The following is a 16,200-nucleotide window of genomic DNA, read 5'->3' on the forward strand; positions in this document are numbered from 1 at the left end:
ACTCTCTTTATCCAGGGCTGCAGGGAACTATGGCTTATTCTGCAAGCAAATAGTGTAAATCAAGAACATGTGGTATTTTAGTATAATGTTATTCTAACCATTCACTGGGGTAGGATATGATACAAGTGTAGGTCTTATCAGGTACATTTTCATAGTACTTGGATGGTTACTTGATGATGCAGTATTTTTCTTTTTTTTCAATTTCTGATGATTTGATCCTTATGAGGATATTAGATATTGTTATCTGTGCTAGCATGACTGGCTGAAGTTTTGTAAATAACTGTAAATAATTGTAAATTACCCCGTGTTACATATATCAGCATGACTAGCTATAATTTTGTAAATAAGTTTATGTATTTTGATTATCACTCTGATTTATGCAAGATGTTTAAATAGCAAACAGTGTTGTTCTGGTTAAGTTAAGAGAATTCTGAATGTAGGTTATGCCAGAATCAGTTGACCTAGATGTGATGTCATTGTGAACAAGAGCTGGGAGAATAGAATCTTCATTGCAGCTCTATATTTACTTTTCAAAGTCTGATATGAGAGAGTAGAATTCTTATAGCAGCTTCTTGTTATTTTTAAAAAATCTGCTATAAAAGCAGGGTCTGAGTAAGTTGTTCAGTTATTCAGTTTATTTTACAGAGCTGTTCAGCAGTAGTAGTCCAGTTGTTTCCAGAGTAGTTGTTCCAATTGCTGAGGATGGACAACAGCCTCAAGTGTTGACATAATTCCTCATCTTGCTTTGCAGAAGTAAGAGTATAATCTTGCCTCACTAAGTTATTTAGATTAGATAGGGACTTTCAATCTTCAGATAGTCAAGGAACTACAGATAGATAGTTTGAGGTTTTCTAGAATCAATATGAGATCTATCCTACAACATGTTTTGAATCCTTTTATTTATTATTAAATGTTTTACTACCTCTCATTGTGGCTGGTTATTCAGTTAATATTTTTAATAACTTGAGAGTGTTTATACTTATTGTGATAACACAATGGCCACTTCAAAAAGTCTTACTGCTTGGGATACACGCTACCATTTGTTTCAATATCTGTTTTACCCAATGAACACCCCTTTTGAAAGGCACTGTGGTGTTTGACTGGTGGCAGCTGTTAACTTGTAATCTGGGCAAAGAAACACAGCAGGTAAATCTGAGTCAGTCTTTCCCAAGAGTGTGTGTAAGTGTGAATATCAGACATTTAAGAGTGAGTGTGTCAGATACATAGAACTGGACTGCTACTTTCTGGGGTGTGAGATGTAGCTATAAAATGACTAGTAGGATCAACCTACCACCTTTTTTTAACAAAATAGATAAACTGTATACCTCCAGCATATTATACTAAACAAGGCATTTTTAGAGTTTTGGGAGCTGTAGAAAGAATTTTAAAAACCTCGCAAAGCTTATGTGAGAATGTGTTTGCTTTTTATTTTCAAATATTAAATATGTTTTTTCTCCTAAGTGTTGCATGACCTTTGTTTAAGTTCAGATGTAGGATCACCAGATCACTGGGGTCTTCTTAAAAACAAGTGCCAATCAATAATATGTCAGTTGGGTACACAATATTAAGGGAGCTGGTATTTAAGCACTGAATCAATACAGAATGATTGTAGATGTTCAGCAGATATGGAAAAGCTACTGGGCAGGACTACAGTGTTAGAAATACAGGTACAGGGATGCTGTAAAATTGAAAGCACATTGCTCATTGTTCAAAAGGTACACAGCATACTTAGCTAGAATAAACAGGGGGTAAGTGCAGGTGGCTGTTTTGCTCTCAGGAAATCCTCATGCTTAATGATGCACCAGTAAAAGTGGAATATTTAACCATTTTAGCAATTTATTCCTTTCCTTGGCAACATGATATCAAGTGGTGATGTGACCTAATTAGGAAATATCTGCAAAATTAAGATACTGGATACTCTTTGGGAGACATACCACTATCACATTTCTTTGATGACAAAATATTCACATCATTTCAGATTATATTTAGAGATTAATAATTACAGTGTGTACTGCTATTAGGACAACCATCAAAAGGTTAAAACATCATATTTGAATTGTACAAACATGTGAATGAGTACAGTAAATGTGTATGGAAACTCTAACTTACAAGCCTGTCTGCCAGCATCAGTCTGTTGTATAAAAAGACATCTTGCTTGAAGTCATTAGTCTATACTGTATATCATTAATTTTATTTCACATATTTTATGTTGGCAGCATAGCTTAGTGGCTAAAGTAAAAAAAAACATGCAGTTTACTAATTAATTTCATAATCTAGTCGACCCTTTTCAGTCAGGGCTCAGACCAGTTTTGTCAATCCCATGAAAATACATAAAGACATATACAAATATAAGGCTTACTTTATTAAAGCATTGTAGACAATACGTAAAAGTTTTGTAAAACACATACAGTGGCAAAGGTCATTCATAATGCAATCACAACAATAAGTTAAACCTCTACTAAATAAAGATTCGATTTTTTATTTCACTTCACAAGTCATCATCAGTGTACCACAACTGTCAAAAGAGTGATGCTAGGAAATCTGTGCAACCATTTTTAGGCACTAACAATGTGTGATAGTTGTAACCCTTCTTTCATTCTGGAATGACAGCGAACATTCAAAGCAGGATACTTTTTAATTTTTTTTGCTAAAGTGCGAGTGTGTCTGTAAGTGTGTGTGTGCGTTTGCATTAGTGTCTGAGTGTAGGGATGTGCATTTGCCAAAATGATACATGGGCCACTACAGTAAACACTATCACTGTCACAGTGTGGCAGCACTACTGTTTAAAAATGGCTTTTCAAAAATATGTTGATGGGGTCATAAAAGAATGCTTCTCAATGCAGCCATAGCTGTCTCTGAATCACATTTTCTCACTGTTTTGTAAATTGACCTATGCCCATTAGGCAGTTTACAAGAGGCAAGAGTCTTTCTGAATTTTAGGAAGTAGTTTTATTTGTGTTTCTCTTTTTACTTAGTGAGAATTAACCTCAATTCTCACAGACAAAATAATACAAAGTCTCATTTCTTTTACTTGCAGTGCAGAAATAATGAACTAGACACACCAATTTTCTGTGGAAAATACTAGCATACCCCAAATCTGGACAGCATGAGTACTGGAAAATATGGAATCTTCATGGAATTTGATATGTTAGGCTGAGCATTCATTCCCCATATCCTGTAGTGCTTCTCATATTCAGTACACAGAATACTAATAGCTTGTTTTACTGAGTGATTGCTGCCTATAATCTGTTTTCATTTTACATACATGAAGATGCACAAAACATATAATGAAAATATAGTAATGATCATAAATTAAACTTATTAAATTCTGGGCATAATTCTTGGATTTCATGTCATAAAGAAAAATAGTTTTTTTTTTTTTTTTGAAAACCATATTTCAGTGACCCCTGACTGTAATTCATCTTGTTTATCATTGCTTCCACTGCATGTTCCTGGAACATAGTTTCCTGTAATATGTGTTTTAACTTGTACAAGATTCTATTACAAATCTAGCAGTTTTCTTGTCAGATTGACTAAAATGCATTTTGTACTCTGACATCTTTTTCTGAAGTGGTGATTTATGTCAGAGTAATTGGGCATAGCATACAACATGGGGAATGAACTTTGATCTTATTCAAATGGGTAAAATACAAAATCTGACAGCTTTGTTATATTTTGTGCATTTACTGTTAATTATAGTCTATGAATGCTGTCTATTGAGAATTTCTTGCTTACATATCCAGTTACCATTATAGAATATCATGTGCCAGCTTGCCCATTTGCATGTATGAGCAAATGAACAGATGTTGGTTGTGATGGGCTGGTCAGTCATAAGTAGGGACTGAAGTGGTCAACAGGTGTGAATGATTAAGGGGGTGGGAGGTTGGCAAAGGGGGTGGGAGGTTGGCATAATGGTTAAGGTGTTTACCTTGCAAACACAAAGTGCAGGGTTTGATTCTCATATGGGGTAGTAGGCTAGGCTTAAAATGACCCACAAGGGCAGTTAGCCTAGTAATAATCTATGAACCTATCTGTTCTTTATGCAAACTGAGTTCAAGTAGACCTTATTACTTTTACAGTACAGAAGAGAATGATGGTGGTGTAAGTGGACCTCGGTAGGACCAGCTACCTTAGTGTGTGACAGAAGTCTGTGTATGACATAATACAGCTGGAAGCCATTGTCTTCATCTGCTGTCTGACAGAGAAGCTTTCTTATGTGAGAACAATTAAAAGTATGGAGGCAGGTATGTACAAGGAAAGGAAATAAAGGGGAGACCACTGTTTCAATTTTGCAACAAACTGACAATTGTGAGGTTTGCCTGAATTATAGCAGACCTAGCCTAGGTCTGTTGTTGGCATGCTTCTGGCTTCTGAGTACAAAGAAACAGTTGCTATGGACTTAAATGATGGAGACACTGGAAGAAATTTCTCATGGTTAGGCAGCAGGGTATTATGACTTTGCATTCTCTACTAATAAGTTCCAGTCACTGAATGTCAACATTGGTCTTGAACAGGGAATTATGTAAGGACAGAAAAAAGAAAGCAAGTGTCCTCAAGTAGATAGGCTAGGGTTGGGGGCTGGTATAATGATTAAGGTGTTCACTTCACATAATACAGGGTTTGATTCTCACCTCTTAAATGCAAATTGGATAGGCTTAAAATGTTCCACAATGGCTGCTTGCCTAGTACTTACCTATGAAACTAAGATGCATGGTTGCCCAAGCCAAAAGCATGTACTTGCAAAACACAGAAAAATGTGGGAAAATATATATATATATATATATATATATATATATATATATATATATATATATATATATATATATATAAGCACTATTTTTTTCTCAAGACATTATTGAAGATATTTGCTGTCTCTGAAAAATGTTCCACTGGTTCAGGGCTATACAATAACATTTTATTTTTTCAAAGAAGAATCTTTATTGATCAAACAAACTAACAAAGAAACACTGATCAAGCACCAATAATTTCCAAAGAAGAACAAAGTCAGAAGAAAATTCCTAAGTGTAACAGGCCATTCACTATCACATGAAAGTGTGAAGATAAAAAAACAATTAAAAGACAGGGAGAGAGAGAGAGAGAGAGAGAGAGAAAACTATTGGACCTCTAGCACAAACTCTATCAGTGGAAAATATCCCTTTCTAAAGTACTTCCAAATATAGGCCTGAGAAAATGCTCAAACATCCTGCAATATGAAAAGGCTGCAAACCCTTGCATGCCATCACTAAACTGGGTTGAGTCTCTTAGCCAAAATACCCCTGATGTGCCTCACTGTGGCTCCACCATGACCTTTAAGTTAGGACATCCTAAAGCCCCAGACATCTTTACATGTCTCCACCAGGACCTTTAACTCAGGGCATCCCAAAGCCCCAGACATCTTTATATGTCTTCACTATGACCTTTAACTCAGGACATCCCAAAGTCCCAGACATCCTTGTACATCTCCAACACGATCTTTAACTCAGGACATCCCAAAGTCCCAGACATCCTTGTATGTCTCCACCATAACTTTAACTCGGGACATCCAAAAGCCCCAGACATCCTTATATATCTCCACCATGACCTTTAACTCAGGACATCCCAAAGCAGCATGGCAAAGCCTCAGACATCCTTATATAGAGCGACTCTATATAACTTCTCAAAGGGTGGCACAGGTACTATAACAGTATTTCAAATGTTTTGGAAGTGCTTAGTATTCAGTCCCAGCTGAACCCAGATAGGGGAAGTATCCTTATTTCTTGCAAAAAACTGTGTGAAGGTAGCTGAAATTGCAATTTTAGCCCAGTAAGACCCCAAAACCCAAATGCAAAGCAGGGCAAACTTCAGCATTTCTGTTCAGATATTTTCTTTTACCATTTTAAATAAATTGAGCTGTAAGCTTAATGATCTTGAGAAGGCATCTATCACTCCTGAAAACCAAGATATGCCTGAACAGATTCAACAGCAAAAACTAGGGTAACCTAGCCATTAAGGGAAAATGCAATTGCCTCCAGCTATTTATCCATAAAAACATGTCTCCCAAACCAGATTCAGATTAATGCTTACCCTAACAAGTGTTATACTTACTAAAATCTAAGAGTGAAGTTAATGTACAGTGCCTCCTTATGTAGTATGTAGTGGAAGAACAGGATTTCTCTTCTTCAGAGGGATGTGACAGTTGTATAGCTTACCACTCCCAGTTTCTAGTGTGATAAGTTGCTTGTACTGTTCATAATGAGTTCTCAGATGTTATGTGTTAGGACACCAGCGAAAACTTGCTTTCGGAAAAGTGGGCATCCATTCACTGCTATAGGGTCATCATTTTTATTACTCTGTGAATTCCGACTAAAACAAATAAACATATCTTGAAACTGGAGTGCCCTGGAAAGAGTGCTGGCATTTATTAATAAATGGCAGCACTGGTTTGCAACAAGAGAGAAGCCCACATCTGATGAAGTTTTACAAACGAAAATGTAATTCAGAACGCTAATGCAGAGCTTTGTTTTTGTGCTTTGGTTGTGACATTAAAGGAAGAGAATTCGACTGTCTGCGACCTTTATTGTACACCTTCCCAGATCTATTGTTTGTTCTAATATAAATAAGTTATGTACAGATGGACATTTGTAAATGTTCACTGATATATGAGGAAAGATATTCAGGGACCATTGAAGTCATGTCCCTTCCTGATTCTGGACTATAACAGTGCTTAGGGGGTGTGTAACAAGAGTTTCCTCAGGATTCAATAAAGCCTACACTAAGTGTACACTAAGTGTACATGCTATGTATTCAATAAAATTCTTATCTAATTTTTTGTGTTTTCTGGTCACTCAGAAAAATTACGCTATGTGTACATGTAGTCTACACTTTGTGGTAACCTTTATGAATCCCTGTCAATATTTAAAGTAGCAAAACTATCAGTAGAAAAACTAAAATTAGGAGGAAGAAGGTGTGTGTTATGTCTGTGTTGTCTGTTCCACAGAACAGTGTACACTTAGTGTTGGCTTTATTGAATCCAGCCCTTTATGTGTTACTGCCTGATTTTGCATCAAGTTATTTCACTAATTCTTCTCCCGTGGTGATGTAACCTCTCCTCTTTCAGCTGCATGTGTAGGCATAAATAATCAGAGGTACATAGTTCTCTATCTGTAAAATATTCACTCCTTTCTTTCTTGCCCTTAGGATTACCTCATTTAGGTCATTGGTTGTACTGCTCATGCAGAAATGTGTCACACTAGGGCACCAGTTCTCTGCATCTAATTAGTATTATCAACCACCACACAAACTGTGCATGAGGTTCAACTGCATTGTAGTACTGAGAGCCATGATCACCCACACATATTACCGGGCTCATTATCATACAGTCAAACAGTGGGGGCAAAAAGGCAGTGCACAAGGGCAGAACATTTTCTGGAAGAAGTGAAATTCTACTTACAAAAAATACATTTTGGGGGTGCACAAATCCACATCTAATGAATGCAGTGTACAACATATGTGGTAAAGCCCAGTGTAATGATAGAGAGCATGTTTTTGGACTAAGAAAGATTGTTAGGAGAAAAGAAGAGAGTAGTAGTGAACTCTGTGAAAATACACATATTTGTCTTTTTATACACCGTTTTATGACAGAATGATTAGTGTTGTAATGAAGCACTGGCATATTTTTCAATCAGATATAGGTCTATTTTTTTCTTAACTCTACCAAGGCTTGTGTCCAGGAAGGATACAAATATACAAGCCAAGATAGTGCAAAGTGATATCAACATGTAAACTAATACAGATAGTGAAAATATTATAAAAAATATGGGAGATGTGAACCTTGCCAATATATGCAAAAAGTAATTAATGCATTTGCATGGATATGTTTTTCATATCAAACATCTAACAAGTAAATATGTGGGCATGGTGTGAAAAACTGAAAGGTTGCCAGCCCAGCTAGACAGAATTTTGTAGATAATTCTATGTCATTGTAAATATTAATAAAATCCACTGGCTGTTTCACAAATGAAAAGAAAACTATGTCAAATGTTGAACTTCAAAAGTGTAACCACAGTGCACTCTGCTGAAGAAAGCTGATAAAGTAAAGCATTTTTATGACTGTTTGATCTCAAAGTTCAGAGACAGGATGCTGGGCTATGGAATTCCTTATATTGTTTTGAGACCAGAGTTAATTGCTAGATTTTACATGTATAATGCCTTTTATTGCTGTGGTTTCCTGGCCTGTTGCAAGATCAAAGAACTGTTAAAATTCTGAGTTTCTGATAGCCTGGGAAATTAAACAAGAGAAGTGTAAGAATTATGTAATCTAAAATGAGTCAGCAGTAATGTATTATCAATTTAAGAGATCTCAGAGATAAAGAGAGAGCATTTTGGATTTTGTCTGAAGAACATCCACTCACCAGTACTCTGCCTTTGCTCTGTATGTAAGTAGGATCTTAGACTTTAGTGTTTCTTTTAGAAATGGATATAAAATAGTAAGTTTAGCCTAGCTGATTTCTATATTTATGTCAGAATATTGTACAGTATTATTTTAAGCATTTTCCTGTGATCTCTGATCTCTTGACTGGCACTGTGTTGAATTGAGAAGATTTGTCATGTGTTTTTATTATTTATTATTAAATATTTTTAAACCTTTCAACTGTGGCTGTTTTGTGTAGAGATAATTTAAGCTCTAGAGTACATTGCATGTATATAGTGATACTGTACAAAGCCACTCCAATAAGCCTTAAAAGTTCTGGTCACACTTATTAATTGGATAATAATATTGCACAGTAAAATTGGACACCCTTTGGGAAGTGCCTTATCGGTATCTGATAAACAGTGGTTGGTGACAGCGGGTACTACTTTATAGACTGGCAGGAAGGGGGCATAGCTGGAGAACCTGTGCCAGCCTTCCTGAGGAATGTCTGTGTGTTTTTATATAAATCAAATCTTAAAGTATGTATGTGTCAGCTACTTGGGCAGGGCTACTAAGCACTGGTTGGACTGAAAGGGTGCTGGAGATTTTAGCTTGACACTAGGCTGAGATCTGGACCCAATAGCTGTGCCAGTGGGGAGTCTTATTGGGGATCTGGAGAGAAACGGAGGAACCAGCCCAAGACTGACTGTGATCTCTGTGTGCTCTTAAGGGAAATTGTACTTTAATATGTGTGTACTTGTTTTTCCCTCCCCAGTGTGGATGCCCCTCACTGGTGTTAGTGGTGAGGATTGATTACTGGGCCAGTGCACGGGTGTCACACATGCTGTATGTGTTAAAATGTCCATGCAATAAACTGCATATAGGTAAAACTAAAAGAGTAGTTAAAATAAAATCTAGGAGCTCATAAGGGACATAAGGAATCACAAACAACATGCCCAGTGGCTATGCATTTAATAAAGCAGGAATATGAAGTGACAGAGTTAAAGTATATGGTTTTCCTACAATGTCCTCCAGTTGTAAGCTTTTACATAAATAGCGTTATTTTATACTGAACTATTTAATGCCCACATGAACTAACTATTGAAATTAACTGGGAAGTATTTTTGTAAACTGTTGTTTATAGGGTATGTTTCTTTAAATGAACTTTACATAAAAAAATAAATGGAATTATAGCCTTATCTACTCGAAAGGCTGTCCAAGTATTAATGAGTGGAATAAACTGGACAAAGAAGGCAAGTGTGTCTTATTTTGTTCATTTTTTGTCAAGGCTCAGTATTACATGTTCATAAAATATTGTACTTACCAGCTGCAGAAATTGTTTCTCCAACATTTTATATTCTGCAGAACTCTTGTTGAATAGATCATCTGAAAATGGTATATTTGTAACTCTCAGGCTGAAGAATACAACTAAGTCTCTGCTGGTGGATATGGCTGTTGTTGATCTTGTGGTTGTGTACTGCAAAGGAGGAGATGGAGTTGTTTCAAAGAGATGACCTTCCTGTGTTAAAGTATACAAGTCTGGCTTTTCTTTTGCTGTCGTTTGCCAGTTGTTGCTGTTTTCAAGTGTTTCATTTTTAATTTCAGTTTCTGAATAAAAAACATTACTAGTGCTATGGTCAGCAGATGGTGCATAAGGAACAGCTGCAGTACTGAAATTCTTGGGTATAGGCTGATCAGTGATAACCGAAAAGATCTTAGAAGGGGTGGCAGTGGCAGCCAGTGACAGGTTAGGTGACTCTGCCTCATCTGTGAGAATATGCTGAGGTATGGAGGAGGCATCTTCTGCAGGTACCAACAAATCCAAAAACCCTTGTGTATAACTGTAAGATTCTGCAACTTTGCTTGTTGGGGCTTTTGTTATGGATGGTACTGAAGACCCAGTCATAAACAAAGATTCAGTATTAACAAGTGTTTCCTGTTCATTATGTAATTCTGTACCTTCCTTAGAGACTGCAATAGCAAACACAGACTCGGCAGTCACTGGTGTATGAAAAGGAGATGATGATGTCAAGGAGGGATTTTCTTCTCCTTTGGGTGCAGACAAATTTGGGTTGCTTGCTTGTATTTCGGGTTTATCTTTATTCCCTTCATCTGTGTAATAAAATGAATAAGTACTTTTGAAATGAATGCTATATTTTCTGGCTTTCTAAATATACAACAAAATATAGCAGAATATTGGTGAGTAATAAAGCCATACAAACTAAAAGTCCTCAGACCAATCTAAACAGGCAGTTAAGAGGGTTTATTAATGCTTCATGCTAAATTTGAGGAAAAAACAGCTTCTCAGGAAAAGGACAACTGCAAAGCTTTATACACTTATATCCATAACCTCAGAGGAGATACACAACAATTCACAGAACTTACTGTAAATGGCATCACCCACACTGAACCAGAGACCATTGCCAACCTTTTGGCTTACAGGTTCAGCTAGGATTTCTCCCCCACTCTACCCCAATGTTCCAAAGGAAATACCTCTTACCACATACAACAATAACCTCAACCATTATAGGGAACAGGTCATCAATGCACTTTTCATGGACAAAAGCACGATAACATCCTGGGATGTTTAACAAATAACATGAAATATGATCTCTCTGGACTACTTGAATCACTTTTTGACTGAGACCTTCAGTCAGGTTTTGTACCCAAAGAATGGAAGATGACTACAGTCATTCTCCTTCACAAAAGAGGTTCAACCACTGATCTGGGTAACTATAGGCCCATAAGTCTTACCAGGCTCATAGGTAAGGTCATGGGAGGAATCATTATGGACATAATAACTGAAGACATAGGAAACCTGCAAACCATGGATCCATCACAGTTCGATGTTGTAAAAGTGCACCAAATTTAATAGCCATGGCTATTAAATTTGGTGCACTTTTTTGAGAGGGTCACCAAAACATTAGATGACGGTAAGACTGTGCACATAGCTGACCTCAACCTGACCAAGGCTTTTGATACAGTACCCCACTAAGGCATTATTGACAATCTCACTAATTTAGGTGTAAACTCTTTTATCACCTGATGGCTATCCAGCTGGCTCACTGATAAGACACAGGAGGTCAAAACCGATGAGGCCACCTCCACCAAGAAGCCAGTCACTAGCGGAGTACGCCCAGGGCTCCATACTGAGCCCAGTCCTTTTTGGTATATATTTCTCTCAAATCAAAGCAAGTGCTGAAGGTTTATGGCTGACAAGGTTTGCAGATGATTTTAAGTTGGGGGTTATCATCGACTACCCTGCAGACACCAGCATGCTTCAAGAAGGTATATCTCTGACTAACAGATGGTGCCAAAGCCATGGTCTTAAACTCAGTGTTAAGAAATGCATAGTACCCTTTCAGAAGTTAACTATCCCAGTTAATTACCATATTGATAATACACCCAGTGGTGAGGTATCTGGGAACACATGTAGACAGTAGCCTTACCTTTGACAACCACATGGCCACAGTGGTGAGGAAATCATTTTATGTTATGCAACTTATAAGTAAGGGCATGGCATCTAGGTCCAAACTGGTTATATCCCACTGTACTCTGCTCTTATCTTACCAGTCATAGAGTATAATGCTCACTTTGGTATTGGCCTAACCAGACATATGCAGCAACTAGAGCAACCTCAGTGGTTCCTTGCAAAAATATTACAAGATATAACAAACCTGCCTTATGCAGAGTGCTTAAAGCCCTTTCCCTCTATACAGTCTCCTATAGATTGCTAAGGGGTGATCTATGCCTGGCTTACAAGGCATCTGCAAACTCCACACTTATAAATATCCTACATATTCATAGGTAAAAGAGTACCAGAAACACAAGGGCTAGTGACCTGTATTTTGTCTGTGACTTAAACAGAACATGCTAGAGAGAAAAACATGTGTCCCGAAGACTGTCTCTCATACTGAACAGGCTTCCCATCCATGTGAAGCTGAGTTCATCTGTTACCCAGTTTAAGCAGAACCTAAACTAGTGGATGGGGAATAGGAAATTAACACTGGACCTGGCATCCATGCCCCTTATGGACTGAGGTAGCTTATAAATGCCTGGCCCTCAATGTCCTATTTGGATACAGGACATCATTATTCTTTTAGGAAAACTTGGCTAGGCATAAAATGCCCCCACCCCCACCCCCACCCCTGGGTTGTTAGCCTAGGTACAATCTATGAATTTATGAAATAATAAATGAACTAAAACTATTTCTACTTCAAAGCATTAAAACTGCAAAGGAAGTGAAAACATTTGATAGGTCTAATTAAGTCACATGTTGCCTGTTTATTATTGTGCCCCAATAGATGTAATTGCAAGCTTATATCAAAGTATTATTTTAAACTTCAAACACTATCACAGCATGCATACCATGCAAAACACACAGTCAAGAATTTCTTTTTTGTACAACCTCCCTTACTTTAAATCATATATCAATTACTATAAAAAGTTCACAGAAAGCAAGTTTCATTTTGCAGCACTTTCAGCAACACCAACAAAGAAAAGGAATGACTTGTATGTTCCAGAAGGTGCTGGAAATTATGACATATCAGAAGTCAGAAAAAATGCATATGTGACAAATGTAATCGTCTTTGTATACTGATATATTTAAAAGAATCCACTTGTCATATATTTTGCACTTCTGTTGCTGTTTTGTTCATACGCGCTAATATTATATATCTTAAACAACAACTAGTTACTTCATTGATTAAAATAAATCATAATATTTTGTGTCATTCATTTTAACCCATTAAACTGGGGATAAGAAAAGAAATAGAAACATTAAAGTTAAATGTACTTAATACAAATTATTAGGGTTATGCTGGATATAGAGTTATAACAAATTACATTATAAATGTTTATCCTTCTCATTTGCAGCCAATGAATAAACACACTTCAGCAAAAGTAAGCCAGATAAAAGACAACTGCTACAGGGTGAATATATTCATTTATTGTAAGACTGTTTTATTGAGACACATTTATTTTGATTAGTTTCAATCTTCAGAGACAGAAAGTGTCATGGAAGACTTATTAATTTGTGTTTGTGATGAAATTTGTTTTTGATCAATTGTGTCATTTTTTTGTTTTTGTCTTGAAAGAAATATACTCGTGTGTGTGTGTGTGTGTGCGTGTGTGTGTGTGTGTGTGTGCGTGTGTGCGTGTGTGTGTGTGTGTGTGTGTGTGGGTGTGTCTCTCTCTTACACTCTCTCTCTCTCATATATAAAAAACACAGTGGTATCATTCACAGGTTTCATTTTGATGGATGTTTGAATCCTACCAGCCACTGGTTGTCCTTCTCACTGACAGCTAGGAGCAGGAAACAAATGTAATGAGAAACCAGCAACACATTTGCAATATGAAGGTCACCTGATATATTACTGGAAAACCTCAAAGATGCACTGAATTATCTCACACTCTATAAAACAAGTATATCAGAATAATTACTGATACAGCATATTGACAGCATTTATTGCAATAAGAAGCAATAAGAAATATTAGAATTATTCTATGGTACACCATGCATTAGAACCCCAAGTTAAATGTTTTACCAGTCAGAGCAATATTCTGGATTTTGTCCAAAAGTGTTGTTTGGCTATAACTTTATTAAGACATTATCCTAGACAGAAGCATAGCATCTAACTTAATTATAGTAATTTTAAAAATAAAAATAATTGAGAACTATTAAGCTGTGAGAAATAAAATGGCCACCATCTTTTAAGTTAGCCTTTTCAGTAGCAGTTTTGACATCTTTCAGAATTTCAAAGTCAGCACTCTCCATAGGAAACATATGGGATTGCTTTTGCTTAGTAACTTTACCATAACAAGGATGTATGAATATTTTTAATGAGGTTTTCAAAAGGTACAGTCAGTGAGCTATTTAGAAATCCCATACCCCCATCTTCCTATGTCCCTTAGCATTATGATATTCACTATGATAATAAACAATGTTTTTTTGTTTTTCATTGTAAGCCCATGGAAGATAACCTTTTGATCCATCATTTTTCTTAACCTGAAAAAGATCTTTGCTAAACACACAGACAGGCACATACAAAATGTATCTGTTTTATTAACTTACTAGATTCAGTCCTCATTTGATCCATCATCCTGTCACAAACCCTTGACTTTTATATTTGTTAGGTATTACAGTTTTATGCTGTATATAGTCCTGCTACATATATACAATACATATTTTAAAAGTGACATCCATGGTTTGATATCCATTCTTCCACTGTTTGACATATATTGCTTATTTCTATTATTTGATATTATTTCTCTTCTAAAGACTGATTTGTAGAGATTGTGTTTTATCAAATATTGCAACTTAATGATTACAGTGAAACTTTGCAAATGCAAAGTATTGCAATGTATATGTATATTTGATATGTTGTTAATAATGGCAGCTTTCCCATCTGGGTCCTTTCTGGAAAAGGACACTGCCCAGTAGGGTCAAAAGAACTAAAAGCAGGGATGGATGGATGGATGGATGGATGGGTGGGTGGATGGATGGATGGATATAAACAGCACTAAACTTAAAAATGAGAATCTTTAGTGATAAATGCTGTATAACTTTATTGAGAAACCATGAAGAACCTATCATCTCATCATGCAATGCTTTCAAGGGTTACTGAACATAACAAAACCATGTTAAAACAGGATACTGTTGTGTAAAATTAAGTTAATGAGTTCACAGGTTTGAATGAGACAATTGATTGCAAAGATCTCTATGTGTCTATTCATTGCAGTTTATTTACTACATCAGTCAATAAGGGACTGAGGGAGCCCAACCTGTGGTAAATTTATAGCTACCCATCCAATAATCTAAATTAGATTGAATGGAAAACTGGGATTTGTTTTGTTTGCCATGGACAGGAGCTTATTACAGAGGTGAGGGATTCCCTGACCTAGGGAGATATCTCACCAGTAGGTCCTGTTTAAATTACAATATAGATTTCAGCCCCTAGATCTGGTATCAGTGGTGTTTGCAATTGTACAAACATGTACAAGGTCAAGCTGAGATCATCATAGAGAAGAAACAAAGTGGAGTGAAAGAGCTTTTGGAAATTCTGTGTAGCTTATGCCATTATTTTTTTTTTTGATGAAACACTGTTTTTTTCCTTGTTTACTTGGATGGATACATGTGAAAGAGGCATTATTTTTGATTACTGGTCTAGTAAGGGTAGAGTTGTTTAGTCTTTTAGTAAAATTTGACTCTTCATGTTCTCAAGGACTTTAGCATACCAAGCCTGCCTACTACAAACTGCTTCCTTAAATTCATGCAGATTGATACTTGTTACTTTGGTAATGCTGACCATCCACCTTAGCATTTACTGCCCCTTTCTTATATTGCCAGTGGTCTTTCCCAGTGTCAGTGTCTTCTCCATTAAAGCCAGTCTTTGCATTATGTGGCCAAAGTTGCATTTATTTCCTTATACATTGACTGATTTGGCCTTCTTGCAGACCACATAGTTATCAAAAGGTGCCTCCACAGTGGGCAAGGCTTGGATGGCAAGCTGAAAGCAGCAGAATTATTAAGCTCTGCATGCTCAACTTCTTTTGACAGGACTTCTGATCTAATATCACCAATAACTACTTGAAACCAACAAATCTAGAATCTAGAAGTCAGAAATTACCGGTTGGTATAAATTTTATTAGCAAATATCTTCATATTTTCCTGTCAAATTCTTCAGAAGAAGGGACACTGAAACTACATCCTTAAAGGAAGATGAGCAACTCAAGTTTTCCCAACCAGATAACTCAATGAAGAAAGAAATACAGGCAATTCTTACCACTGTACAAAATTTGGTGATTAAAAA

The 16,200-nt window shown here is 36.5% G+C and overlaps 1 protein-coding gene across 1 annotated transcript in view; it reads right to left on the reverse strand.

Moving 5' to 3' along the window:
- The window catches only part of IMPG1 (interphotoreceptor matrix proteoglycan 1), a 1,456,118-nt gene that overhangs the window by 242,115 nt on the left and 1,197,803 nt on the right, over positions 1-16,200 (reverse strand). Inside the window, exon 13 of the mRNA XM_044086796.1 lies at positions 9,714-10,501. Within this exon, the coding sequence (XP_043942731.1) occupies positions 9,714-10,501 (788 nt within the window). The remainder of the gene's footprint in view (positions 1-9,713; positions 10,502-16,200) is intronic.

This window comes from Protopterus annectens, chromosome 1.part1 (assembly GCF_019279795.1).
Source record: "Protopterus annectens isolate FY-2018-M chromosome 1.part1, PAN1.0, whole genome shotgun sequence".
Lineage (NCBI taxonomy): Eukaryota > Metazoa > Chordata > Ceratodontiformes > Protopteridae > Protopterus > Protopterus annectens.